This window comes from Dendrobates tinctorius, unplaced genomic scaffold (genome assembly GCF_039654945.1).
Source record: "Dendrobates tinctorius isolate UK_male_01 unplaced genomic scaffold, ASM3965494v1 ptg000158l, whole genome shotgun sequence".
In the NCBI taxonomy this organism is placed as follows: Eukaryota; Metazoa; Chordata; class Amphibia; order Anura; family Dendrobatidae; genus Dendrobates; species Dendrobates tinctorius.
This window is the reverse complement of record NW_027361825.1, coordinates 25811563-25835409: the sequence shown is the minus strand read 5'-3', so window position 1 is coordinate 25835409 and position 23847 is coordinate 25811563. Positions and strand designations below refer to the sequence as shown.

General features: G+C 43.8%; 1 protein-coding gene across 2 annotated transcripts in view; it reads left to right on the top strand.

The window, feature by feature from the left end:
* Positions 1-20739, top strand: part of LOC141051991 (olfactomedin-4-like) — a 37616-nt gene extending 16877 nt beyond the window's left edge. Inside the window, exons 1-4 of one of the 2 annotated variants that reach the window (XM_073549153.1) lie at positions 2573-2777; positions 13969-14181; positions 15215-15377; positions 18520-20739. In XM_073549153.1, coding sequence (XP_073405254.1) covers positions 14041-14181; positions 15215-15377; positions 18520-19343 — 1128 coding nt within the window. In that variant the 5' untranslated portion in view covers positions 2573-2777; positions 13969-14040 and the 3' untranslated portion in view covers positions 19344-20739. Of the gene's footprint in view, positions 1-2572; positions 2778-13968; positions 14182-15214; positions 15378-18519 lie in introns of those variants that run through there. The other variant, XM_073549152.1, reaches the window with a different exon arrangement.
* The last annotated feature ends 3108 nt before the right edge of the window (positions 20740-23847 follow it).

Below are 23847 nucleotides of genomic sequence, written 5' to 3'. Positions count from 1 at the left end.
ATGCTACGTTTGCTCCAGTCGCTAAACAGATCACGTTCAGAGCTTTGTTAGCTGTAGCTGCTGTACAAAAGATGATTGTCAGACATTTGGATATAAAAACTGCCTTTTTAAATGGTGACATTGAGGAGGACTTATACATGACTCAACCTGAAGGTTATGTAAAAGGGGGTGAAGAGAATCTTGTTTGCAAACTACAAAAATCCCTTTATGGTCTTAAGCAATCAGTGAGAGCGTGGAACACCAAGATGAATAAGGTCTTGTTGGAAGAAGGTTTTAAAAGAGGTCAAGCGGATCCATGCTTATACACAAAATATACAGATGGAAAGTGGATGTATATTCTCTTATATGTGGACGATGTGATTGTAGTTCATCAGGAAGACGCAGAAATTGGAAAAATGGCTGAAATTCTGAACCAGCATTTTGAAACGAAAGACCTTGGAAATGTGACATATTATCTAGGAATCCAAATTCAGAGAGAGAAAGATGGAAGTTTCCTTCTAAACCAAAGTGCAAAAATTAATTCGATTCTGAATCAGTTTGGAATGTCAGAGGCCAAAGGTATATCAACCCCAATGGAACCATCCTACCTGAAGCTGGAAGGAGAAGATGACCTGTTGCCAAACAATGAGAAATATCGTCAGGCAGTGGGGGCACTTCTATACATATCAACTATGAGTTGACCGGATATCACAACAACAGTTGGAATCCTTTGCAGATATGTGGAAAAACCACGCCAAGAGACTGGAATGCTGTTAAGAGACTTCTCCGATATTTAAAGGAAACACAAGATGTAAATTTAAGGCTGTCTGCAACGGGAGATCTAGAACTCACCGGTTATGTAGATGCAGATTGGGCTGGTGATTCGCATGATCGTAATTCCACAAGCGGATACTTGTTTAAAGTTGGAGAAAGTTTAATCTCCTGGTCTAGTAGGAAACAAGTGTCTGTTTCCTTGTCATCTACAGAAGCGGAGTATGTGTCCGCAGCCTATGCAAGCCAGGAGGTCATTTGGCTAAGACAATTGATGGATGATCTTGGCACACCGTCAACTCAGCCGACGGTGATTTATGAGGACAACCAAGGATGCATTAAACTTGCATGCAGTGAAAAGATCAATGCTAGAACCAAGCACATTGATGTCAGACATCATCATTTACGTGATTTGATAGATCGTGGCATAATTCAGTTCGTCTATTGTGAAACTGATAAGATGGCAGCTGACATTATGACAAAGCCATTGCCACGAGCCAGGTTCCAAGAATTGAGAACCACAATGGGACTAAGAGGATAAGTAGTTGTTGAGTGGGGGTGTTGGAATAATGCATATTGATCTGTATGTATTGCAACAACTACTACTGTACTGTTTGATGTATTGTGCATATTGTGAGATTGTTAACAAAGTTCTGTGTTAAAAAAAAAAAGAGGCGGGAAACTCAGACAGGATGCCCCCTCCTTCTCTTCCTCTCTTGTTGTTGTAATGCTCCCATGCTGCAAGCCACAGCACATACCAGACTGATCACGTTTCATGCTGTAAGCTGTTCAACCTGGATATGAATAAATCTACGTTCTGTGTTGATGACTCTGGATGTTACGCTGATTAATCCGCTGCTAACAGTAGTAGTGCTTACTAGCATTACTATATATTCTGTACTGATATCTGGCTGGACTTTTACTCTATACCTGTACTAAATGTACTGTACTGCTCTCTACCTATACCATATGTACTGTACTAATGTCTTCCTGCACTACAGTTATTGTACTTTGTTCTACCTGTACTACATGTACTGTACAGTTCTCTCTTTATACTGCATGTGCTGTACTAATCAGTACCTGTTCTACATATACTGCACTGCGTTCTACCTGTGCTATATGTATAGTAGTGCTTTCTGGCATTACTATACAATATATTCTGTACTGCTGTCTACCTGGACTACAGATTCTCTACTATTCTATACCTGTACAACATGTACTGTACTTCTTTAGACCTGTTTCTACTTTCTATCTGTACATTCACATTACTAAACTTTCCTTGTACTACCTGTACTGCACCGATTCCTATCTGTGCTACATGTAAGGTTTACTACCCACATTATATGAGCAGTATAGTTCTCTAGCAATATTACATGTATCATATTGCTCTCCATTTGAACATATACATGTAATTCAAACCTGCACTATTTGAACTGAACTAATTTCTACCTGTACTATCTATACAGCTCTCTACCAGTATGACATGGTTCCCTGAAAAATGCCCACAGGAAAAATGCCCACAGGAAAATTGCCCACGCAGAAAATTGCCCATATGGAAAATTGCCCACACGGAAAATTGCCCACACGGAAAATTGCCCACACAGAAAATTGCCAAATGCAGCATCACAAAGTTTAAGATCTATGATTTTTGAGGTGCAAGGTGAGGATGTTCATGATATGTGATTAACTTGTGATTTACAGTTGATCTAGTGCAAAACTGCAGAAATGAAGATCTGTGTTTGTAGCAGTCTGTCATTATCAGCAATAGATAGATCTAGTCTGCTCTCATCTCTCACTGATTCTGCCTTATTCCTCCCACCAGCCCAAAACAGCAGCACATGCAGAACCAGAAGCAGTGTGATACAGAGGAGCCATCACCGCTATCAGTACTCACAAAAGTATCACTGTGTTATCTGTGAAGTTACGTGGGACTGCAGGTCACATTTAATACAGTGGGAGCCCACCAAAAGCAGGGTGCTCCTGGCAGAGATAGTTGTTCCTGGAAGCCCAGAAGGCACAGCAGAAAGGTTAGATTCTGTCACTTGTACCACCTTGTATTCTTGCTGAGAATGTATGATATGTTTTTGCAGTGGTGTAACTGGAGTTCAATGGGCCCCAGTGCGAAATTTGGACCTGCCCCCCCCACACACACACACACACGTTGGTCAGTTGTATGGGCCTCTGTGTTGTGAGTTCGTTTTCCCCTTCACCATTGAGGTCTGATGAACTCCCTCTTCTGGTGAAGGAAGGTAGTGAGGCTGATTACAAAGCACCTGAGCAGAATGATGATGACTGGGTGACTGGGATCGCTGACTGGATATAAGGCAGCCGACGCCCTTATGCCTTGCGGGTGACTCCTCTGAGGGATTCTTGGAGACCAGTCTGATTCCTGCTCCTCAAAAGCTAAGTTTTCTGCTCTACTTATTGCATTTGTGTTTTTGTTTTGTTTTGCCTTGTTGGTCTGGATTTCTGCCTCTCCCTGCTGGATGAGCTGAATTCCTTTTTGCTCTGTCTTCAGATAATACCAGAGTACTGATATAGTCTTTTTGAAGCCTAGCATCTTCAGGGCTTTTTTCCCTATCAGTCTGTTGGCTCTTGTTTTTTGAGAGGGTTTTGGCAGATTGCAGACAGCATCTGTTCTATTCTATCCTATTTAGTTAGCTTGGGCCCCACCATTTGCTCAGCCTATCTTTCTGTCTGTGTGAGTGTTTTTCCATCTCGCTTCACCGTCATTATATGTTGCGGGCTTCCTATTGCTTTGGGGTCTGCTCTGGGGCAGCTTAGATTTCCCTTTTCTGTCTTTAGGCTATTTAGTTCTCCGGCTGTGATCGAGGGGTCTAGGGCACCGTAGGAACCCCCCACGGCTACTGCTAGTTGTTGTTGTTAGATTCAGGGGTCTGCAATCCGATAGCTGCCAACTTCTCTGGGTTTCTGGACTTAGCTAATATTTCTGTTTTTGCCTCCTACGGTGACTCTTTCATAACACCTCTGTATTCTAAATTCTATAAAGAATTGCCCCCTTCATTATGTAGTAATGTCCCCCATCCTGGTATATATGCCCATAATCCTGGTGAATATGTCCGCATTCTGGTATACAGTATATTTCCCAATGCTGGTATATATGGTCCACATCCTGGTATGTATGGTCCACATGGTCTCCACCCTGGTATATATGCCCACTTCCTGGTATATTAGTCCCCATCCTGGTTCACATGGTCCCCAATCCTAGTGTATATGTCCCCGTTCTGCCCCTAATGCATAATTAAAAACAAAAACATTCTACTCACCTTTCCTCTGCTCCCACCTCGCCCAGTGTCTTTTGTAGCCACCGCACAGCCCGGCAGCTGACATCGGAGTGTGCGCCATTGTCATGAGCCGCTCCCTGTGGCTGCACCTCCGACGTCAGCTCATAGCCACTGCATGTGTCGCAGTGCAGCATGTATCGCAGACCAGGGACCCGACGGGTCTCTGCAACACGATGCATGTCATCTGGTTCTGCGTCTTCAGTGAGGACGCAGATTCAGCAGAAGCAGGCACCTGTACTCCCGTGCCTGGTCGCGGCCTTGATCCCTGGGAGCACAGTCGTTACACCTCTGTGTTTTCTTCTGTTGGTGAACCAATAGTTTTACCAATGTGTGTTCCCCTCACTCTGTGTTGTCTGAGTGGTGTTCTACCCATGGGGATCGAGTGCGGGCATTCAGTGGGATGAGCCCTGGTTCTTGAGGGCTCTCGAAAGACAGCCAAGTCAGCAGACAAGAGCACATAGTGATGTCACTGACCAAAAGAGGAGCTGGTGTAACAGGCCAGACTAACCCCCCGCCCAGAATATACCCGGGGTTAAAGTGGCCTAGGCCAGATTATACCCCTTCGGGTCAGAATATACCCCAGCTGCCTTAGATCAGGCAGTACACAGGGCCCCAGGCAGCACATGGGGGGCAGAGACAGCGAACGGGGTCCCAGGCAGCACACAGGAGCCCCAGGCAGTGCACAGGGGCCACAGGCAGAACACGGGGCCCCAGGGAGCAAACGGGGCCCCAGGCAGAGCACGGGGCCCCAGGCAGAGCACAGGGGCCCCAGGCAGCACACGGGGGCCCCAGGAAGTGCGCAAGGCCCCAGGCAGCACACAGGGGGTCTCAAACAGTGCGCAGGGGGTCCCAGAGAGCGCACAGGGGGCAGAGACAGCATACAGGGGCCCTGCGGGCTGTCTCTTTCCCCCCTTGCGTGCTGTCTCTGCCCCCCTGTGCGCTGCCTGGGGCCCTGTGTGTGCTGGCTGGGCCCTGTGTGCTAACAGGAGCCCGCATGTGCTGCCTGGGCCCTGTGTGCTGCCTGGGACCCCCGTGTGCTGCCTGAGACCCCCGTGTGCTGCCTGGGGCCCCGTATGCTGCCGTGGGCCCTGTTCTCTGCCTGGGGCCTTGTGTACTGCCTGGGGGCCCTATGTGCTGCCTGTGGCCCCTGTGCTTTGCCTGGGGCCCCGTGTGCTGCCTGGGACCCCGTGTTCTGCCTGGGGCCCCTATGCACTGCTTGGGTATCCTGTGTGCTGCCTGGGGCCCCGTGTGCTGCCTGGGGCCCCCATGTGCTGTCTGGGGTCCCCATGTGCTGCCTGTGGCCCATGTGCTTTGCCTGGGGCCCTGTGTACTGCCTGGGGCCCTGTGTGTTGGCTGGGAACCCCTTCGCTGTCTCTGCTCCTGTGTGCTGCCTGGGACCCCATTCGCTGTCTCTGCCCATGTGCTGCCTGGGGCCCCGTGTGCTGCCTGATCTACAGCAGCTGGGGTATATTCTGACCCTGAGGGGTATAACCTGGCCTAGGCCACTTTAACCCTTGGTATATTCTGGGCGGGGTGTTAATCTGGCCCGTTACACCGGAAGTGCCATAGCAGTGCCTCTCTCCTATTGATTTCAGTGGTAGAGAATCTGGCGCCTGCACTTCCTTCCCTGTCCACTTATGACTACCAAGAGTAAGAGTGAATAGATCCTGCATAGTTATGTATCATACACATATACTGCAGGTGTAGGCAGGCATAGGATGAAAGCAAATGTAGAATGGATTTGAATAAGGGTCTCTAGGCCCATACACACCACACTGAGATTGGAATGACAACTTGCAAGAACAGAATCTGTATTCTGGGACTAGGTAGGAGTGAACCGAACCTGTAGAACCCGGAGAAGTAAGCTGGGCCCACATACCTTTGTTGAAATCCATTCTGCATTTTCTTTGCTGCCTGTGTTGTGCTGTATTGTATTTCAATGGAGCCCATGGAAGTCAACTGGGTTTCCTTGTTGACATTATTTCACATGTTCCTTCCAGCACTTCCCCACCCCCATTGTTTCCAATTGGCAATCAGGGGGTACAACCCCTGTGAACAATGGCTTTCCTGCTGTGCCAGCCAATTGTGTTTTGGTTAGTTAAAACATGTACGGTACTGTAATAGATCTATCCCCATATTCATTCATATTCATATTCTTTTCAATAAAAGTGTATTTTGAGTTCATCTAAAGTATTCTAGCTAGAGGAACAACAAAGTTATGATTTACTTGGGGTTTGAATATCATGCATTTCATACTATCAACGCAGTGGTGACTTGGAGATGCCGACTGCATCGCTCTTCAAAGTGCCATTCAATTCTCAAAACCAACAGAACATTATCATGACTCCTGCCCTCAAAAAGCAGAAGCAAATGTGCTTCTGTGCTGCAGAGCATCTCACCTAGAATTCAATATTATTCTCCTGCCCTGCAGAGCATCTCACCTATACCTGTATACTATACCCCGTCCTGCAGAGCATTTAACCTATAGATCTATGCTACGCTCTATCCTGCAGAGCATCTCACCTATAATTCTATATTCTTCTGCCCTGCAGAGCATCTCACGTATACTTGCATACTATCCCCCTGTCCTGCAGAGCATTTAACCTATAGATCTATGCTACTCTCTGTCCAGCAGAGCATCTCACCTATAATTCTATATTATTCTCCTGTCCTGCAGCGCATCTCATGTATACTTGCATACTATCCCCCTGTTCTGCAGAGCATTTAACCTATAGATCTATGCTACTCTCTGTCCTGTAGAGCATCTCACCTATAACTCGCTACTGTTTTTCTGTGGGTATTCATGTCTGTGGGCAATTTTCTGTGGGCATTTTTCACATATCATGTGAACATCCTCACCTTGCACCTCAAATATTGTAGATCTGAAACTTTGTGATGCTGCAATTGGCAATTTTCTGTGTGGGCATTTTTCTGTGTGGGCAATTTTCCATGTGGGCAATTTTCTGTGTGGGCAATTTTCCATGTGGGCAATTTTCCATGTGGGCAAATTTCCGTGTGGGCAAATTTCCGTGTGGGCAATTTTCCGTGTGGGCAATTTTCTGTGTGGGCAATTTTCCATGTGGGCAATTTTCCATGTGGGCAATTTTCTTGTGGGCATTTTTATGGTTACCGTATGACATGTAGTATACTAATCACTACCTGTACTACATATACTGCACTCCTTCCTACCTGTACAAAATGTACTCTGCTACTCTCTACCTTTATCACAAGTACTGTATTGCTATCTACCTGGACTACAAGTCTTGCACTATTAGTTACTTGTACTACCATTACTGTATTTCTCTCTTCTCATGCTACAATTACTTTATACTCACTGCTTGTACTACATGTACTGTACTGCTCTCTACAAGAACTTCATGTACTATAAAGCTCCCTAGCTCTCTATCTGTACTACATGCACTGTGCTGCTCTCTACCTGTACTACATGTACTGTGTTACTCTCTACTTGTACTACATGTACTGTGCTACTCTTTACCTGTACTACTTGTACTGTGCTACTCACTATCTGTACTGCATGTACTGGGCTACTCTCTACCTGTACTACTTGAACTGTGCTACTCTCTATCTGTACTACATGTACTGTGCTACTCTCTATCTATACATGTACTGTGCTACTCTCTATCTGTACTACATGTACTGTGCTAATCTCTACCTGTACTACATGTACTGTACTATTCTCTACTTGTACTAGATGTACTATACTGCTCTTTTAAGAACTAAATGCACTATATATGTCACAATCCATTTTTGGATTTGTGTCAGCTCTGGTTCCACTTTGTTTAAATGTAGATTTTTCCTTTCAGTCCATCAGGGGTTAAAGTCAGTTTTTCCTCGCTGGCAATCTGGTGTAACTGCAGTGCTGCTGGGTCAGCTGATGTGGGTGGTGACCACTTCCACAATCCTTTAAAAGGTCACCTGATGCATCAGCTGACTGTTGGTGATAGAATATCTCTATAGCGACCACCCTAGCAGTGGCAGCTTTCTGGTGTCTGCTGTTTCTGGAGTATGAAGTCCGGCTTCTGTGTCATCTGTGGTGTGGAGCTTGGCAGCGGTGTCTGGAAGCTAAGTGTGGTGTTTTTATCTCATCCCCTTTCATGTTTGTCACTGTCCCGTGTGTACTATCTGCAGTGGTGAGGCTAGCACCCCTTGCTGGCCAGTGCACTAGCCAGGGTAGTCTGAGGTGAGAGCAAGGGATGAGGTATCCTGACGGTGTGGGTGTAAGGACCAACTTAGGGCGTTGGGGAGTGAAGGGACAGGCTCTGGTTTGAGATCAGGTGGTGACCATTCCTCATTTCCCTATCAGTAGGGCCTTTGTGGTGCCCCTGAGGCTCAGTCGCCACAGAGGTACTGCACCTTCTCCTAAGGTGTGGTGCCCCACCATCCAGGTAAGGTGGGAACTCCTTGCCACACTCCAACACCTGCACCCCACACACAGAATTGTTCAGCAGGGCCACATTGCGGCTCTTAGCTCAGAGGGTAGCAGAGCACCTTTCGTGGGTCCTTGCTTTGTAACACGAGATGTGCTGGGAGGTGGGTGGAGTTAGATATAAAAGAAGGGGAAAGTGTAGGATTACAGGTCAGTCTTCCAGGAGAGTGAGGGAGAAGGAGGTCAGTCTGAAAGGAGGTCAGAAGAGGAAGACAGTCAGTCAGGAGAGACTGAGGACTGGTCTTAGGAGAAGGGATCCCTGGAAGAGGGATAGAGAGAAAGAGAGAGATGTAGAACTGTAACCTGCACTTCCATAAGAGAGAGAAAGACAAGTACGGAACGAAGGAGAAGAGAACAGAGAGGAGACGTGGGTTGAGAGAGGAACCCTGCCTATAGGTTCTCAGCGCAAGGCCGGGGCCCGGTCCCCGAGGTTGTATGGACACTTATGGTTCTGCAGCAGACACCGGTGGAGTAGCTGGCTGTAAATGCACTACTCCCATCCAAGACTTGGGACACAACAGCAACACGAATAGAGAGCCGGGATCCAGGAGGTCCCCGAGCAGGCTACAGCTGTCTGTCATACAAGTGAGGTTCTAGGAACATCTGTCAGGAGGCATTCCAGGGTAACTAAGTACTGGAGTGCTTCACCATTAAAAGCGCATTGGAGGAGTCATTCAGAAAGGCACATGTTGGCGGAGTGTTGGCGGGGAGAATCCTATCTTGCCTGGAGGTTGACTGGGTCTCTGCCCTGGAGGACACGGCACGGAGGCAGGCACCAGTGTGTACCAAGAACTGTGAGTAAAGCTTTGAAACTGCAAGCCCTGGTGTCCTCCAATCATTTGTGCGTTCACACCTTCAGCACTGCTACATATGTGCACCAACATCCACACTGCCCATACCTCTCCTCTAACAGCGCATCTACACTGCCCTGGGACTACAGCTCCACCTGTGGGGAGCTACACCATCTTTGCTGCACTATACCATCAGTCCCAGCGGATCTGCACGCAGCGTTGGCTTAACATCACATTTGCCAAACACCACAGGTGGCGTCACGAACTATCCATTTAAACCATTACATTAAACCACCATTTTATTGGGCGCCCAGGGCCACGGACCGGGTCACCGCCACCGCAGCACATCCCCCTGACACCGGCCCGGTACCGAGTACCCCACAGCCCTGGAAGGGCGACCCACCTTTCTCTCCCCAATACCATCCCATTGTGTGTGTGTTGCGCCATCCCCTGACCGACCACCCGTTGGGTCGAATCACAGCGTGACATTTTCCCAATCATCATCACAATTTCCAATGAACCATGGCTCAATTGCAGGCCTTTGCCCAACTAATCCAGACCTTCACTGATGAGCTTAAGGAGCTCTGGTCTCAGGTGGTGCAGCAGCTTCAGCAGTTGTCAGGGTTCTGTGTCTCGACTCATGTGCAGACTCAACCGGAACCCAAGATATCTCAACCTAACAGGTTCTCTGGAGGGAGATAAATTTTTGGTTTTTCAGGAGGCCTGTAAATTAAATTTCAGCCTCCGCCCTTGTTCTTCAGGGAGTGAGGAACAGCCTGTGGGGATAATAGTCTCCCTTCTCAAGGGTAATCCCCAATCCTGGGCTTTCTCCCTGCTGACCAATTCACCATCTTTGTGGTCAGTGGAAGAGTTTTTCATGGCATTGTCTGTTATGAATGGGTCACTGAGGAGGATAGCAGGCCCAGGCTAAGCCAAAGAAAACCAGAGAGGTTGGTAACTAAGCGGATGCAGACCCCTGATCCCGTCCACACAACTAGCAGTAGCCGTGGAGCGTACCTACGATGATCCTAGACGCCTCGGCACAGCCGGAGAGCTAACTAAGCCAAAGAAAGAGAGGGGAAATCTAAACTGCCCCGGAGCAGACCACAAAGGAATAGACAGCCCCCAAACATATATTGTCAGTGAGACAAGATGAAAACACAAACGCAGGCAGAAAAATAGACTGAGCAAACGATGGGGCCTACACTGACTAGACAGGACAGGAAAGGAAAGACACTGTCTGCAATCATGCAAAAAACCCTGCAAAAGTCCAACACGTCTGATGCAAAAACACTGAAGTCACATGACTTCGCCCCCCACTATATCAGCACTCTGGTATACTCTGAAAGCAAGCAAAAAGAAACCAATATAAAAGGGGACAAAACAAACTGGCACATGCAGTAACATATGGGTGGTGATTCAGCACAGCCCCAGCCGGAGTTAGCTGACCCGCACAAAGCAGAGATAAACAAAACCAGATCAAATGCAAACAGAATAGCAAATGAACCACTTAGCTGAACATGCAGGGAAAGAGCAGGAGATATCAGACCTAAGGAGGCACAGGAAAAAAATCACCAGCAGGGATAGAGGGAGTCAGCTGTCTTAAATCCCAATCAGAAACCCCAGATCTCCAATCGTCTTCCTCATTATCAGGTGGCAAGCCTCTGTCAATCAGATCAGCTCCACTACCTCCAGTAACCACCAGGGGGAGCCCAGAAAGAGAACTCTCAATCTGACCAGCTCCACTATCTTCAGAAATCACCAGAGGGAAGCCAGAGAGAGAATTCACAACAATTGTTGCTGGTGTATGAGGATCTTGATAGCGTCTCCCTGGTTGAGTCTCGACTTCGCAAAATCAAGCAGGGGGGCCGGCCGGCTGAGGAGTACTGTGCAGAGTTTAGGAGGTGGGCCACTGACATGCAGTGGAATGATCCTGCCCTTAGGAGCCATTTTTGTCAGGGTCTGTCACCTATGCTGCAAGATACTCTAGTGTAAATGCTAGTCCCGGGTCATTGAAAGCCGCCATGGCCCTTGCTATCCAAGTGGATAGAAGCCTTAGGGAGAGACATACGACAAATCTTCCCCCTGTTATCCTTTCTAGGGAGGACAAGTCAGTGCAGACGGATGAACCTATGCAGGTGGGAGGAGTCTCATCTCAAACAGGGTTGCCTGCGGTTCACCATGGTATGGGGGTATGTTTCTACTGTGGGCAGACTGGTTATTTCATCAGTGACTGCCCAGCTCACGCTAAAGTACCTTCACCATCTCAAAAACTGGGTCCCCCTGGTTGTGTGGAGGGAGGCGACAAGGATGTGAATATTCCCTATATCTTTTCATCTCAGTGTAATATACCTGCTGAAGTGGTGTTTGGTGGGGTTACTGAGACTACCGGTAATCGTGGGCACTGGAGCGGGAGTCAATTTGGTGGATGCTCGCTTTTTTCAGACCCATGGCCTGGTGGTAGGACGCTGGCGAGACCCATTAGGGTTCAGGCAATTGACTCTGTTCCTCTCAGCCAGGGGAGAGTGACCCAAGTTGTAGATATTAATCTACATGTAGGGACTCTTCATGAGGAGTCCCTGTCATGCTACATCTTGGAGGGTATGCCAATTCCCATCATCCTAGGCCTTCCCTGGCTGAAGAAACACAACCCGATCATAGATTGGTGGTCCAGGGAGGTAGTCAGTTGAGATCAGTCTTGCAAAGACTGCTGCCTGAGAGCTGCTATCTCTACCGTCCTTCTTAAACCTACCCCTTCCTCTCCGTTGGAGGCAGCTAAGGAGCTGCCAGGGAGTAGGGGTAATACTCAACACTCACCACAAGTAAATCCTGAGTCTCGGAGCCATCTTAGGAGGAGAGGTCGGGGAGGGTGGTGATTCCCTCTGTGGGTAGTAGGGGTATGAGTTTGGTGACACAGGGAGACACCTCTGCTGTCGGTTCCTCAAATAGTTCGCCATCTTGTGGCAAACACATGCATGGAAATAAACGTTCAGGTCCGGACCTGTGTATGAGTGAGTAAGTGAGGGTGTCCACCAAAAACATCAGGTGGAAGTATGCTACTGGGACCTGGAGTTCTAGGGTGGCCATTCCCAGCCCGGGGACTTTGCAGCTGGGGTTACCCACAGTAATGCACGTACACAACACATTCCACAGGTCAGCGCTCTGGAGGTTTGTGGCACCTCTGGAGTCTACATTATTGTCATCTCCATTGGGCTACATTAATAAACCTGAGGATCAGGTGACTGCAAAGGTGAATGTCGTTTCCGGTGAGGTTTGGTGTTGAGGGTCCAGAGGCCCCTCATTGAAAAGGGGGTACTGTCACAATCCATTTTTGGATTTGTGACAGCTCTGATTCCACTTTGTTTAAATGTAGTTTTTTTCCTTTCAGTCCATCGGAGGTTAATGTCAGTTTTTCCCCACTGTCAATATATTGTACTGCAGAGTTGCTGGGTCAGCTGATGTGGGTGGTGACCACTCCCACAATCCTTTAAAAGGTCACCTGATGCATCAGCTGACTGTTGGTGATAGAATTTCTCTATTGAGACCAGTCTAGCAGTGTGGTAGCTTCTTGGTGTCTGCTGTTTCTGAAGTTTGGAGTCCGGCTTCTGTGTCATCTGCGGTGTGGAGCTTGGCAGCGATGTCTGGAAGCTAAATATGGTGTTTTTTCCTCGTCCCCTTTCGTGTTTGTCACTGTCCCTGTGTGTGCTATCTGCAGTGGTGAGGCTAGCGCCCCTTGCCGGCCAATGCACTAGCCAGGACAGTGTGAGGTGACAGTGACAAGGTATTCTGATGGCGGTGGGGGGAAGGACCCATTTAAGGCGTTAGGAGAGTGTAGGGACAGACTCAGGTGGTGACCATCCCTCATTTCCCTATCAGTAGAGCCTTCCTCTCCCCAATTCCATCCTGTTTTGTGTGTGTTGTGCCATCCGTTGACCGACCACCCGCTGGGTAAAGTCACATCGTGACAATATCTCTATCTGTGCTACATGTACTGTGCTACTCTCTACCTGCACCACATGTACTGTGATAACCTCTACTTGTACTAGCTGTACTATACTGCTCTCTATAAGAACTAAATGTACTATATAGCTCTTTATCTGTACTACATTTACTGTGATACTTTCTATCTGTACTACATGTACTGTGCTGCTCTCTGTAAGAACTAAATGTACTATATAGCTATCTGTACTATATGTACTGTACAGCTATCTGTGCTATATGTACTGCTCTATTATCTGTACTTATTGTACATTGCTCCCTGTCTGTGTTAGATACGGCAGTGCTCACTATTTTACTACATTTACTGTACCCTGATTACATGTTTTATGCTGCCCTTTAACTGTACTAAATGCAGTTTCTTGTTCCCAGTTTGTATTAAATGTACTATATGACTCTCTACCTTCACCACATACACAGTGTCATCCTCTACCTGTGATATATGCACTGCGGTGCTGTCTGTCTGTACTATCTGTGCAGTACTACTTTTTGATTGTACTATTGTACTATATATGCACTGCCCTTTTTTTATATTTTACTTGAAGGAGTGCTGTACATAATTAATGTAAGTAAAAAAAATGGATTTTTTACAACCTCTCACATAAAATTGTTTATCTCGAGTTTCAAGTGTTTTGTTAATATTTGGCTAAAACTAAACAAACTTACAATAATCTCACAGATCCATTACTATGAAAGCACATTGAATAGTTATACAGAGCGGCTGGTTAACCTGACCCGACGTGTGGAGGTGATGGAGATAGGAGGAATCTCATACACTCTGTTGGAAATTGAGCTGGTTAAATTGGAGATTGAAGAAATGGAGGCTCTGATACTGCAACTGAAGACTTCTATGAATGCCACCAATGTTCTGGTGGAAGAGCTGTACATGGAGGTGAGAAGAGGATGGATCGATAGATAGATAGATAGATAGATAGATAGATAGATAGATAATAGATAGATGATAGATAGATAATAGATATAAAATAATTGATTGATGATTGATACATAGCTAATAGATATATAAATAATAGATAGATAGATAGATAGATAGATAGATAATAGATTGACGATAGATAGATAATAGATGATAGATAGATAGATAGATAGATAGATAGAGATAAAAAATAATAGCTAGATGATAGATAATACATAGATAGATCATAGATCTATAAATAATAGATAAGATAGATAATAGCTAGATGATAGATAGATAGATAGATAGATATAAAATAATAGATAGATGATTGATATATATATAGAAATCATAGATAATAGACAGATGATAGATGGATAATACATAGACAGATGATAGATAGATAGATAACAGATGATAGATAATAAAAAGATAATACATAGATAATAGATAGATAATAGATAAATGATAGATAAATAATAGATGATAGACAATAAATAGATAATAGATAGATGATAGATAGAGAGATAATAGATGACTTATAGATAGATAGATAGATAGATAGAGAGATAGATAGAGAGATAGAGAGATAATAGATGACAGATAAATAATAAATAGATAGATAATAGATGATAGATAGATGATAGATATATAATAGATGATAAATAATAGATAGATAATAGATGATAGATAATAAATAGATGGTAGATAATAGATATATGATAGCTAGAGAGATAATAGATGACAGATAGATAATAGATAATAGACGGATAGATTATAGATAGATATAGATAATAGATGACAGATAGATAATAGATAATAGACGGATAGATTATAGATAGATATAGATAATAGATGATAGCTAGATAATAGATAGATAATAGATGTATGATAGCTAGATAATAGATAGATGATAGATAGATAGATAGATAGATAGATAGATAGATAGATAGATAGATAAGATAAATGTTACTTTTGCTATAGCCGAAGCTATTATTTTTCTTTCCTAAAGATCCACAACATTTCCATCATGGTGAGCCAGCTGGAGGTCCATGATAAGAACAATGTTATCGTAATCCGAAAAGAAATTGCAGCCTTGAGAAAACGACTTGAAGATTGTGAAAACCACAAGTCAAAACCAATGTCTTACCCTCCATTTCCAGTAAAAGAAAATGGTAAGTAAAATCAGTGTTTGCTTCTAGGTATTTTATGACTAAATGAAAACTATCACCAGGACCGGCATCTTTACATTGACGAAGTCCTGGTTGCTGGCCATTGTACTGATGCCTCATTTTCCCTTATGGTATACTGCACAGTGCCTAAATAATACTCTAACACAGTATATTTTACCAAACGGTGCCAAATCGGCTGCCCAGGTAGTAGATCAGGCCAAGTGCCATGTAGTTGAATTTAAGACAGCTGACTATAGGCATTAATAGGCAAAAACAGTTTACGCTTTTCTAGGAAGGATTCTTACAAGATTTTGGAGGGGTCCATGTGGACATTTGCCCCTTCATCCACAAGAGTATTTTTGAGGTCAAACCCTGATGTTAGAGGAGAAGCCGGGCTCACAATCTCAGTTCTAGTTTGCCTTAAAGGTGTTGGATGGGGTTGAGGTCCTGGCAGTGGTGTAACTACAAAGTTATGGGCCCCGGTGCAAACTTTCAAATGGGCCCCCCATGCCAAAATACACGCACATCTCCACTCCGTACACCTCGAATACACACAGCTCCGCTCCGTACACCTCGTAGACGCAGTAGACTGCAAATGGACCTAATATATAATTATCACCCGGTGGTCACAAGTAGTAAAAAAAGGGCCCATAAAGTACATAGATTCATTATACATAATCATGGACACCTCCTAATGAAGTGAGACATGAAACGTGCGTTGGGGAGACTGGACATCCCCTGGCTATTTGTAAGTTTCTCCTGCTTTTACTATTTGATATCTGTACATTTGACCTATGGGCCCTTTTTTACTACTTGTGACCACCAGGTGATAATTATATATTAGGTCCATTTGCAGTCTATCTAGTTTGCAGGGGAATTAATACTGCTCTATTTGTATGATACTCTTTTGCTTGAGTGCTTTGGCAAAAATTGCATTTTTGCAGATATATATTTATTTTTTGGCATGCAAATTCCTTCTGCACTTTTTTGCTCACTGGATACATGAGACCTTTTTGTATTTGTTCATGAATACTTGGACATAATTTTTTCACTTACCGTAATCTACATGCAGCCTACTGTATTTGCAGAGGATTTAATGCTGTCATAATTGTAATAGTGACATTTGCACATTTGCACATATTTATCTATTGGCACCTTGAACTTCTTTGAGCAGCTATGGTATTATTCTGCCAGTGTTTATCCTTTTGTGTGGATTGGTAGCCTCTGTTTTTGAATAAATTCTAGTTTGGTTGGTTTTGTGTTTAGTTTAATTGTGAGTTCTCAGTCCAAATTTATTTTGCGGCCAAAATTGTGTGTATTTAACAATTTTCAGTTTGTCTGATTTTTCTCTTTTAGGTATATTTTTGAGTAAAATGTAAATGGCTCTTTTATTCTATAAACTACTGACAACATGTCTTCGAATTTCCAAGCACTAAATTTTCAGAAAATGAGAAATGGTCAAAATAACAAAAAATGCAGAGCTTGCAGACCTCAAATAATGCTAAGAAAACAAGTTCAGAATCATTTAGAAACAACAATACTAATGTTTTAACTCAGGAAGAGTTCAGAAATCAATATGTTGTGGAATAACAATGATTTTTAATCACAGCTTTCTTGCGTCTTGGCATGCTTTCCACCAGTCTCTCACACTGCTTTTGGGTGACCTTATGCCACTTCTGGTACAAAAATGTAAGCAATTCTTTGTTTGATGGCTTGTGACTATCCATCTTCCTCTTGATTACATTCCAGAGGTTTTCAATGGGGTTCAGGTCTGGAGATTGGGCTGACCATGACAGGGATTTGATGTGGTGGTCCTTCATCCACACATTGATTGACCAAGCTGTATGGCATGGCACATTGTCCTGCTGGAAAAAACAGTCCTCAGAGTTGATGAACATTGCCCGAGCAGAAGGAATCAACTGTTTTTCCAGGATAATCTTGTATGTGGCTTGATTCTTACTTCCTTTGCAAATATTAACCTGCCCAATTCCAGCCTTGCTGAAGCATCCCCAGATCATCACCGATCCTCCACCAGATATCACAGTGGATGCAAGACACTGTGGCTTGTATGCCTCTCCAGGTTTCTGTCTAACCATTAGACGACCAGTCATTTTCGCCCTCTGCCGATCTGTAGCTTTGTTGTCCCCAATGTCTGCTGCTTGACCTTGCTGTAATGGACTGCTGTCTTAGAAATTTTAAGGATGGAGGCAACATGATGCTCACTGTATCCCTCTGCTAGTAAAGCCAGAATTGAGCCCTTCTTTTCCTCACTCAAGACTTGTCTTTTCAACTCCTTTGGCAAGGTTAAAAGTTATTTTTTCATTCCTATTACTTTTGGGATATTACTAGCACTTGTTTGGCCATCCAGTTTGTCCTATTTCAAGAGGATTGTGAACACCACAGCAGGCTTTTTTATACTTTCCTTCGTTAAATAACATTTGTTTCAGGTGATCTCCTAATCAGAAGCACATTAAGTAGAATGAGGTGTACTCTGGTTGGAATTCAACTGACACTGGAATGGAATGGCTGTCAGACATGTAGAGAAGCTGATTTTTATAAAACTGTGCAGTGGTCTCTTAATTTTTGCAAGAACTGTATTTCTGAACATACCACGTCTCCTGGCCGGGGAAGGGGGGGACAGAAAAGAGTATACAGACATTACAGCATAGGATCACAACTGATTCTTTTTGTGAGGTAAATCATTTTGCTGCTAGTTTTAAACCAGTGTTTTACCTCAAAGAGAGAATCAGCTGTGTTCCCCTGCTGTAATGTCTGTATACTCTTTTATGTCCTCCCCTTCCCAGGAGCTGTGGTATGATCAGCCTATGTTCCTGCACAGTCAGACACAGCCATTACACAGTATACAGCAGGAACACATTTATAAGATTATCTCAGCACAGGAGCATTTTATTTAAATACATCCAATTGTGGAAATTATTGTTATTCAAAGATCTATTGATTAAAATGTTGATTAAACTTAAATTTATTAGTGGGGTAACCCCTTTAAGTTAATTATTTGAAAAAATATGATGTAATCTGCTGAAGAGGCTCCAAAATAGAAGTGCACACGGCCTTAGTTGATTAATGTAAGTCATGTTGACCTACTTTCTAGTTTTTAATGACATTTGATTGTTTTATTGTGCAGGTGCCTGTGGACATGGCTATATTATCGGCGTCAGTAAACCAGTTGTAGTGCAATTGAACTACTTGGGATTCAGCTATAGATATGGAGGATGGGGAAGAGATTCCTTAGTGGGAGCAGATCAGAACATTCTGTGGGTGGCTCCACTCAATACGGATGGAAGGTTAATGAACAATTTACGTATCTACGACACATATGATAACTTTCTGATCTATAACCCGACCATTGACAGAGGCATCAACTATGGGCAATTTGGACAAGGTGGTGGTATGATTATGTATAATGAATCTATGTACTTTAATTGCTACACCAATGGAAATATCTGCAGATACAATCCACAGACCAATAGCATGGAACTTGATGTTAACCTCCCAAATGCAGTTTACGACAACCGTTTCAGCTATTCATCCTCAGTTTACCAAGACATTGACATGGCCAGTGATGAAGAAGGACTTTGGGCAATTTATTCAACAGAATCAAATGCTGGAAACATTGTGATAAGTAAACTAGACCCCATATCTCTTGTAGTAACGCAAACTTGGGCCACTGCTCAGCACAAACCTTCAGCCAGCAATGCATTCATGGCGTGTGGTGTCTTGTATGTCACTAGAGCCATCAACACAAAAAAGGAAGACATATTTTATATGTATGATACAAAAACTGAGAAGGAATGGTGGCTGAGCATTCCCCTAGAGAAACCAAAGGACGCTGTGCAGAGTCTGTCTTACAACCCTAACGATCATAAGCTCTACATGTACAATGATGGCTTCTTAGTCAACTATGACCTTACTTTTCAGCCTCTTCTAGAAGATAAATCTGAAGCATAACCACAACATACGTCCACGACCCCAAAATGTGTTCCCTCATAATCTAGATCTTTCATATTTCTCAATTTGACAATGATGATGCCAACGGGTCAAAACAGAACCACTATAAAGCCAACCTGTGCCCCTTATGGTCCAGTAAAAGATATACTGATGATTTTATGTCCTCATCTAATCGCCCCTAAGACATCTCCTGAGCATCAGCATACTCTGAAATTCTGTTTCCCAACAAGTCCAATTATCTACCACATTCAGAACTTTCAGACGGAACTTGAAAACCCATCTCTTCAAGAAAGCTTACAACGTAAAATGACCCTGCTGCTTCTTCACCAGCACCAGTGCTGCCGCAAATCCCTCAACCTACTGTCTCTTTCCCCATTATCTTGTGTGACTGTAAGTCTGAAATGGCAGAGCCCTCTCCCTTCTGTACCAGTCTGTCATGTACCATGCACCATGGAATCAATGGTGCTCTAAAAAATAAATAATAATAACTGCAGAATAAGCCTAAAACAGGGTTTGCTAGCTGTGTTTTATCATGGATTCACATTGGTCTGCAGAGGAGCTGTAGACATAAAACAATTATTTCAAGCGTTTTCCATTTTTAATTTTTGTAGTTTTTGAATTGTAGAAAAATAACAAAATGAACCTTACTTACCTAGTGCTGCTGCCTCTCCCTTTCGATATTTGATAAGAACAAGAATAGAGTACACGTCACTCCGTCTTCGAGGTGCACGGAAAAGGATACCACTCCTCAAAATGTATAGTATAAGAAATTTCGTCACTCAAAAGGCTTTTACCACGGGGCGACCCAGCCCCCCTGCCAGAGCTGCGTGCACGCCTGACTATGTGCCCATAGGGACTCTCTCCCTTTGTCCCAAGACCTTGATATCTCTCTCTCTTCCCCTCCAAAAAGGAGAATATTGCTACTTATCGTGGCTGCCTTCCATGGACTTTCCATGCTCACATATATCTCCATACCTCTAGTCTGATGAAGGTCTGAGTTGTAGACCGAAACGTCATATAATTTTGGGAGAATCTGTTGTACAAATAAATTTCTACTGCATATATTTCTTTTGAGTGCCGTAATTTCGATATTTGATGATATGACTGCAGAAGCTACATGATGACTATATGGGACCTCCAATCCCTGGGCTCAGTGGTCATGCCATGCAATGACTACAGCACTTGTAAATTGAGATTTGCAAATGATATGGCATATTTTTTGCATTTATACCTACTCTGTCATACATAAATTACATTGCACATTTTCACAGTTTGCGTTGTTGAGTAAGGACATTACTGTCTGAAATACAAAAGGTAATGTATGTTCTGCAACTCTAGTTTTTACGCTATGTATTTTTAAGGAACTTAAAATAAAAGTTTGAATTTTTCAAATGTTTTTGGTGCCGGATTGCAACATTTCCACTTTTCTATTACACGTTTTCAGTTTGTATATGGGTTATTGATGGCATTCGTCACATTTCTGTTAGAAGCTGTGGTTCATTTTCAATATTTCGTGGTCACGGGTATGAAACTATGTAGATCTAAATTATACATGGTATGAACTGTTAACTGGTATCCCTGTAAGTCTGATGAGAATATTAGATTAATGCAGCTATAGAGTGACATCATAAGATTCAATCTTCTGCCAATCGCTGTATAAAAGAAGATAATATCAAGGATTTATACAGCTTCTATTGCATTAGCATTGAACTCAATGATGCAAGTTATTTCATTTTCTTAATTTTCATTTATATTATGTCTATATATAAACTATCAAATAAATTTACTCATAATTAAAGTAGCTGGCATTCAGTGCAACAGGATCTTTATGCTTATGGAAAGTTGTGCCAATAAAAGGTTTTATGTGCCCATTTCCTGCTATAGATTTGTCTCATCTACATGAATGAAATATAACCATATGCAACAAATGTAGGATATTATTATACATTTATTTAGCAGGTATTATTTTTCTATTTCTGTGCTGTATATGCTGTGTATCATCCTTTAAGACTGCTGACATTAGAACTACATATGGTTCAACCTATGTAGGTTTAACTCATGTACTGAGCCATAGGCTACGACTCACGGTCACGGTTATTAATTATTTTATTGAATATATTGATCCTATAATCCTATGGAACAGAAATCCAAATATATTTTAATTATTGCATATAAATGTTTTGAAAAGTAAAAAAAAAAAAAAATTCACATCAGTGGTAATTAATGTTTTTAGGACTAAATACTGCTTCTTATAGGGAAAGATATGGACATCTTTGACATGGAAAAACTGATTTTAATATATGTTAGGCTGGTTTCACACTAGCGTTCGATCGCGCAGCGCATCGTGCGCATCGGGCGCACGAGCAATTTTCCGCTATGTTTAACATGGTGATCGCAGGGTCTTGCGAATGTATGCGCTCTTCAGCGTTTAGCGTGCGCTGCGCATTTTACAGGTGTGCGCCCAGACGCGCCGTACGCTACATGTTGCATTTTTTTTCCGGCGACATCGTTAAAAAATCGCGCGTGCACGTGTGCGCACAAAAATAGCATTACAGTCTATGTGGTCGCTGATGAGCGCTTGGCACCGCGCACGTCAGTGCCTTGTGCACGCACGCGATTTGAGTAAACAATGTCTAGACACTTGTCTAGAACTCCCCCTAAACAAGCAACATTGTTTTGGAGGAGTGTAAATAAAAGAAGGTGTGTTCAGGGTCAGACAATTACTCTACATACAGCCTTGCAGAGAGCAGACAAGAGCCTACAAGTGTGGATTCAAGCTTCAGGAGCCAAAATGTGAGTATGCTTCAACATAATGTCTGTGTGTCCTGTACAATTTTATACTGTACTAATGTATTTTTTTTTCTTTTCAGCATGTCTTCTTCTGGCTCAATGTATTCGCCAACACGGCAAGGACTGGCCCAAGCTGATCGTGAGGTGAGAATCTTGCTGCCTTTTGGTAAGTATAGCTGCCTCTAGAAATGTGTTTTAATTTTTTTTTCTTTACAGACATCGGACACGGGCACTGAAGAAGTGCGGGAGCGGTCTGAGCGGGAGCGTTCTGAGCGGGAGCAGTCTGAGCGGGAGCCGTCTGAGCGGGAGCAGTCTGAGGATTCTGAGCGGGAGCAGCGTAGTCACGTCGTGGCGAAGAGATGCAATGTGAGTGTATATATTTTTTTTTTTTCTGTCTTTATTTATCTTGCTTCTTTTCTGTTTCTTTTTGTATCTTTTCCAAAATTCTAAACATTCTATATTTTTTTTCTAGGTTCCACAACGGGATGACGAAGTCTACATCGACAACGAGCACCTCATCCACCTTGTTGAGGAGCGTATCCCGTTGTGGGACAGCCATGACCAGCAGTACAAAGACACAGTGGTGACCCGGCAGCTCTGGAATGAGGTGGCCGTAGCAATGATGGATGGCTGGGACAGCGCCTCTGCAGCTTCAAAAAGGGCGTTCAGTAAGTATAAACATGATCTGTGATACTGCATTGATTTTTGGACCTGATGGTGCACTGCTGATGTGTTTTTTGCAAGATATATTCTTGCATTAAACACACCAATGCCTTGTGGAAAACTGTGATTGATTTGTGTCTTCAACTGCTGCATTGATTTATGGTCCTGATGGTGCTGGTGTTTTTTTTGGCAAGATATATTCTTGCTTTTAAAACACCAATGCCTTGTGGAAAACTGTGATTGCTTTTTCAACTGCTGTCTTGATCCTGTTTTCACTCTTGCTCCTGATGATACTGTTGTTTTTGTTGATACATATATTCTAGCAGGAAACATAACAGTGTCCTCAGTATCAACAGTGACTGCATTGTGTCTAGAATTTTATTTGTGCTGCAGCATTGACTATTTGCAAAGTTCTATCCGGTGTGTGTGCTGATAATTAAGTTGCCTTAAGTGTATTTTCTAATTTTTTTTTTATTTTTTTTCCCAACAGTGAACAAAATCCACACACGTTGGCGCTCGATGAAGGACCGCTTCAACACTGATGTTTGTGCTGAGGGACAGGTTCGGAGTGGTTCTGCGGCAAGGCGCAGAAGAAAGTACCGCTATCATCGCAAGTTGGCTTTCCTTAGACCGGTCCTTGCCAGCAGAGCGTAAGTGTTTTTTTTTTTTGGTTTGTTATTACTATGTGCTTTTCTATTCCACAGGTGATGTTTCTTGTAAATACATGATACTCATGTTTGCCCTTTCTTGCCACAGCACTTGGAGCAGCACCCTGCAACCTGTCCCTGTCCCGGGAGCGGTTCTTCATCGATCGACCTCGGACCCGTCCCAGCCATCCGACAGCCAGGAAGCATCTTGCAGGTCAGCAACACAGACAGCTGATGACCAGGAAGCTGGTCCATCAGGTGTTCCCCTGTCCCAGGTCTCTGTCACATGTTATGCGGGCACTACCCGCCAGCGGCAGAGGGTCTTGAACAGGAATGTCATGCCCGAGTTCATGCACTTGAGCGAGGCCTTTAAGGCCAGCTTCAAGGCGCTGGCCGCCAGAACA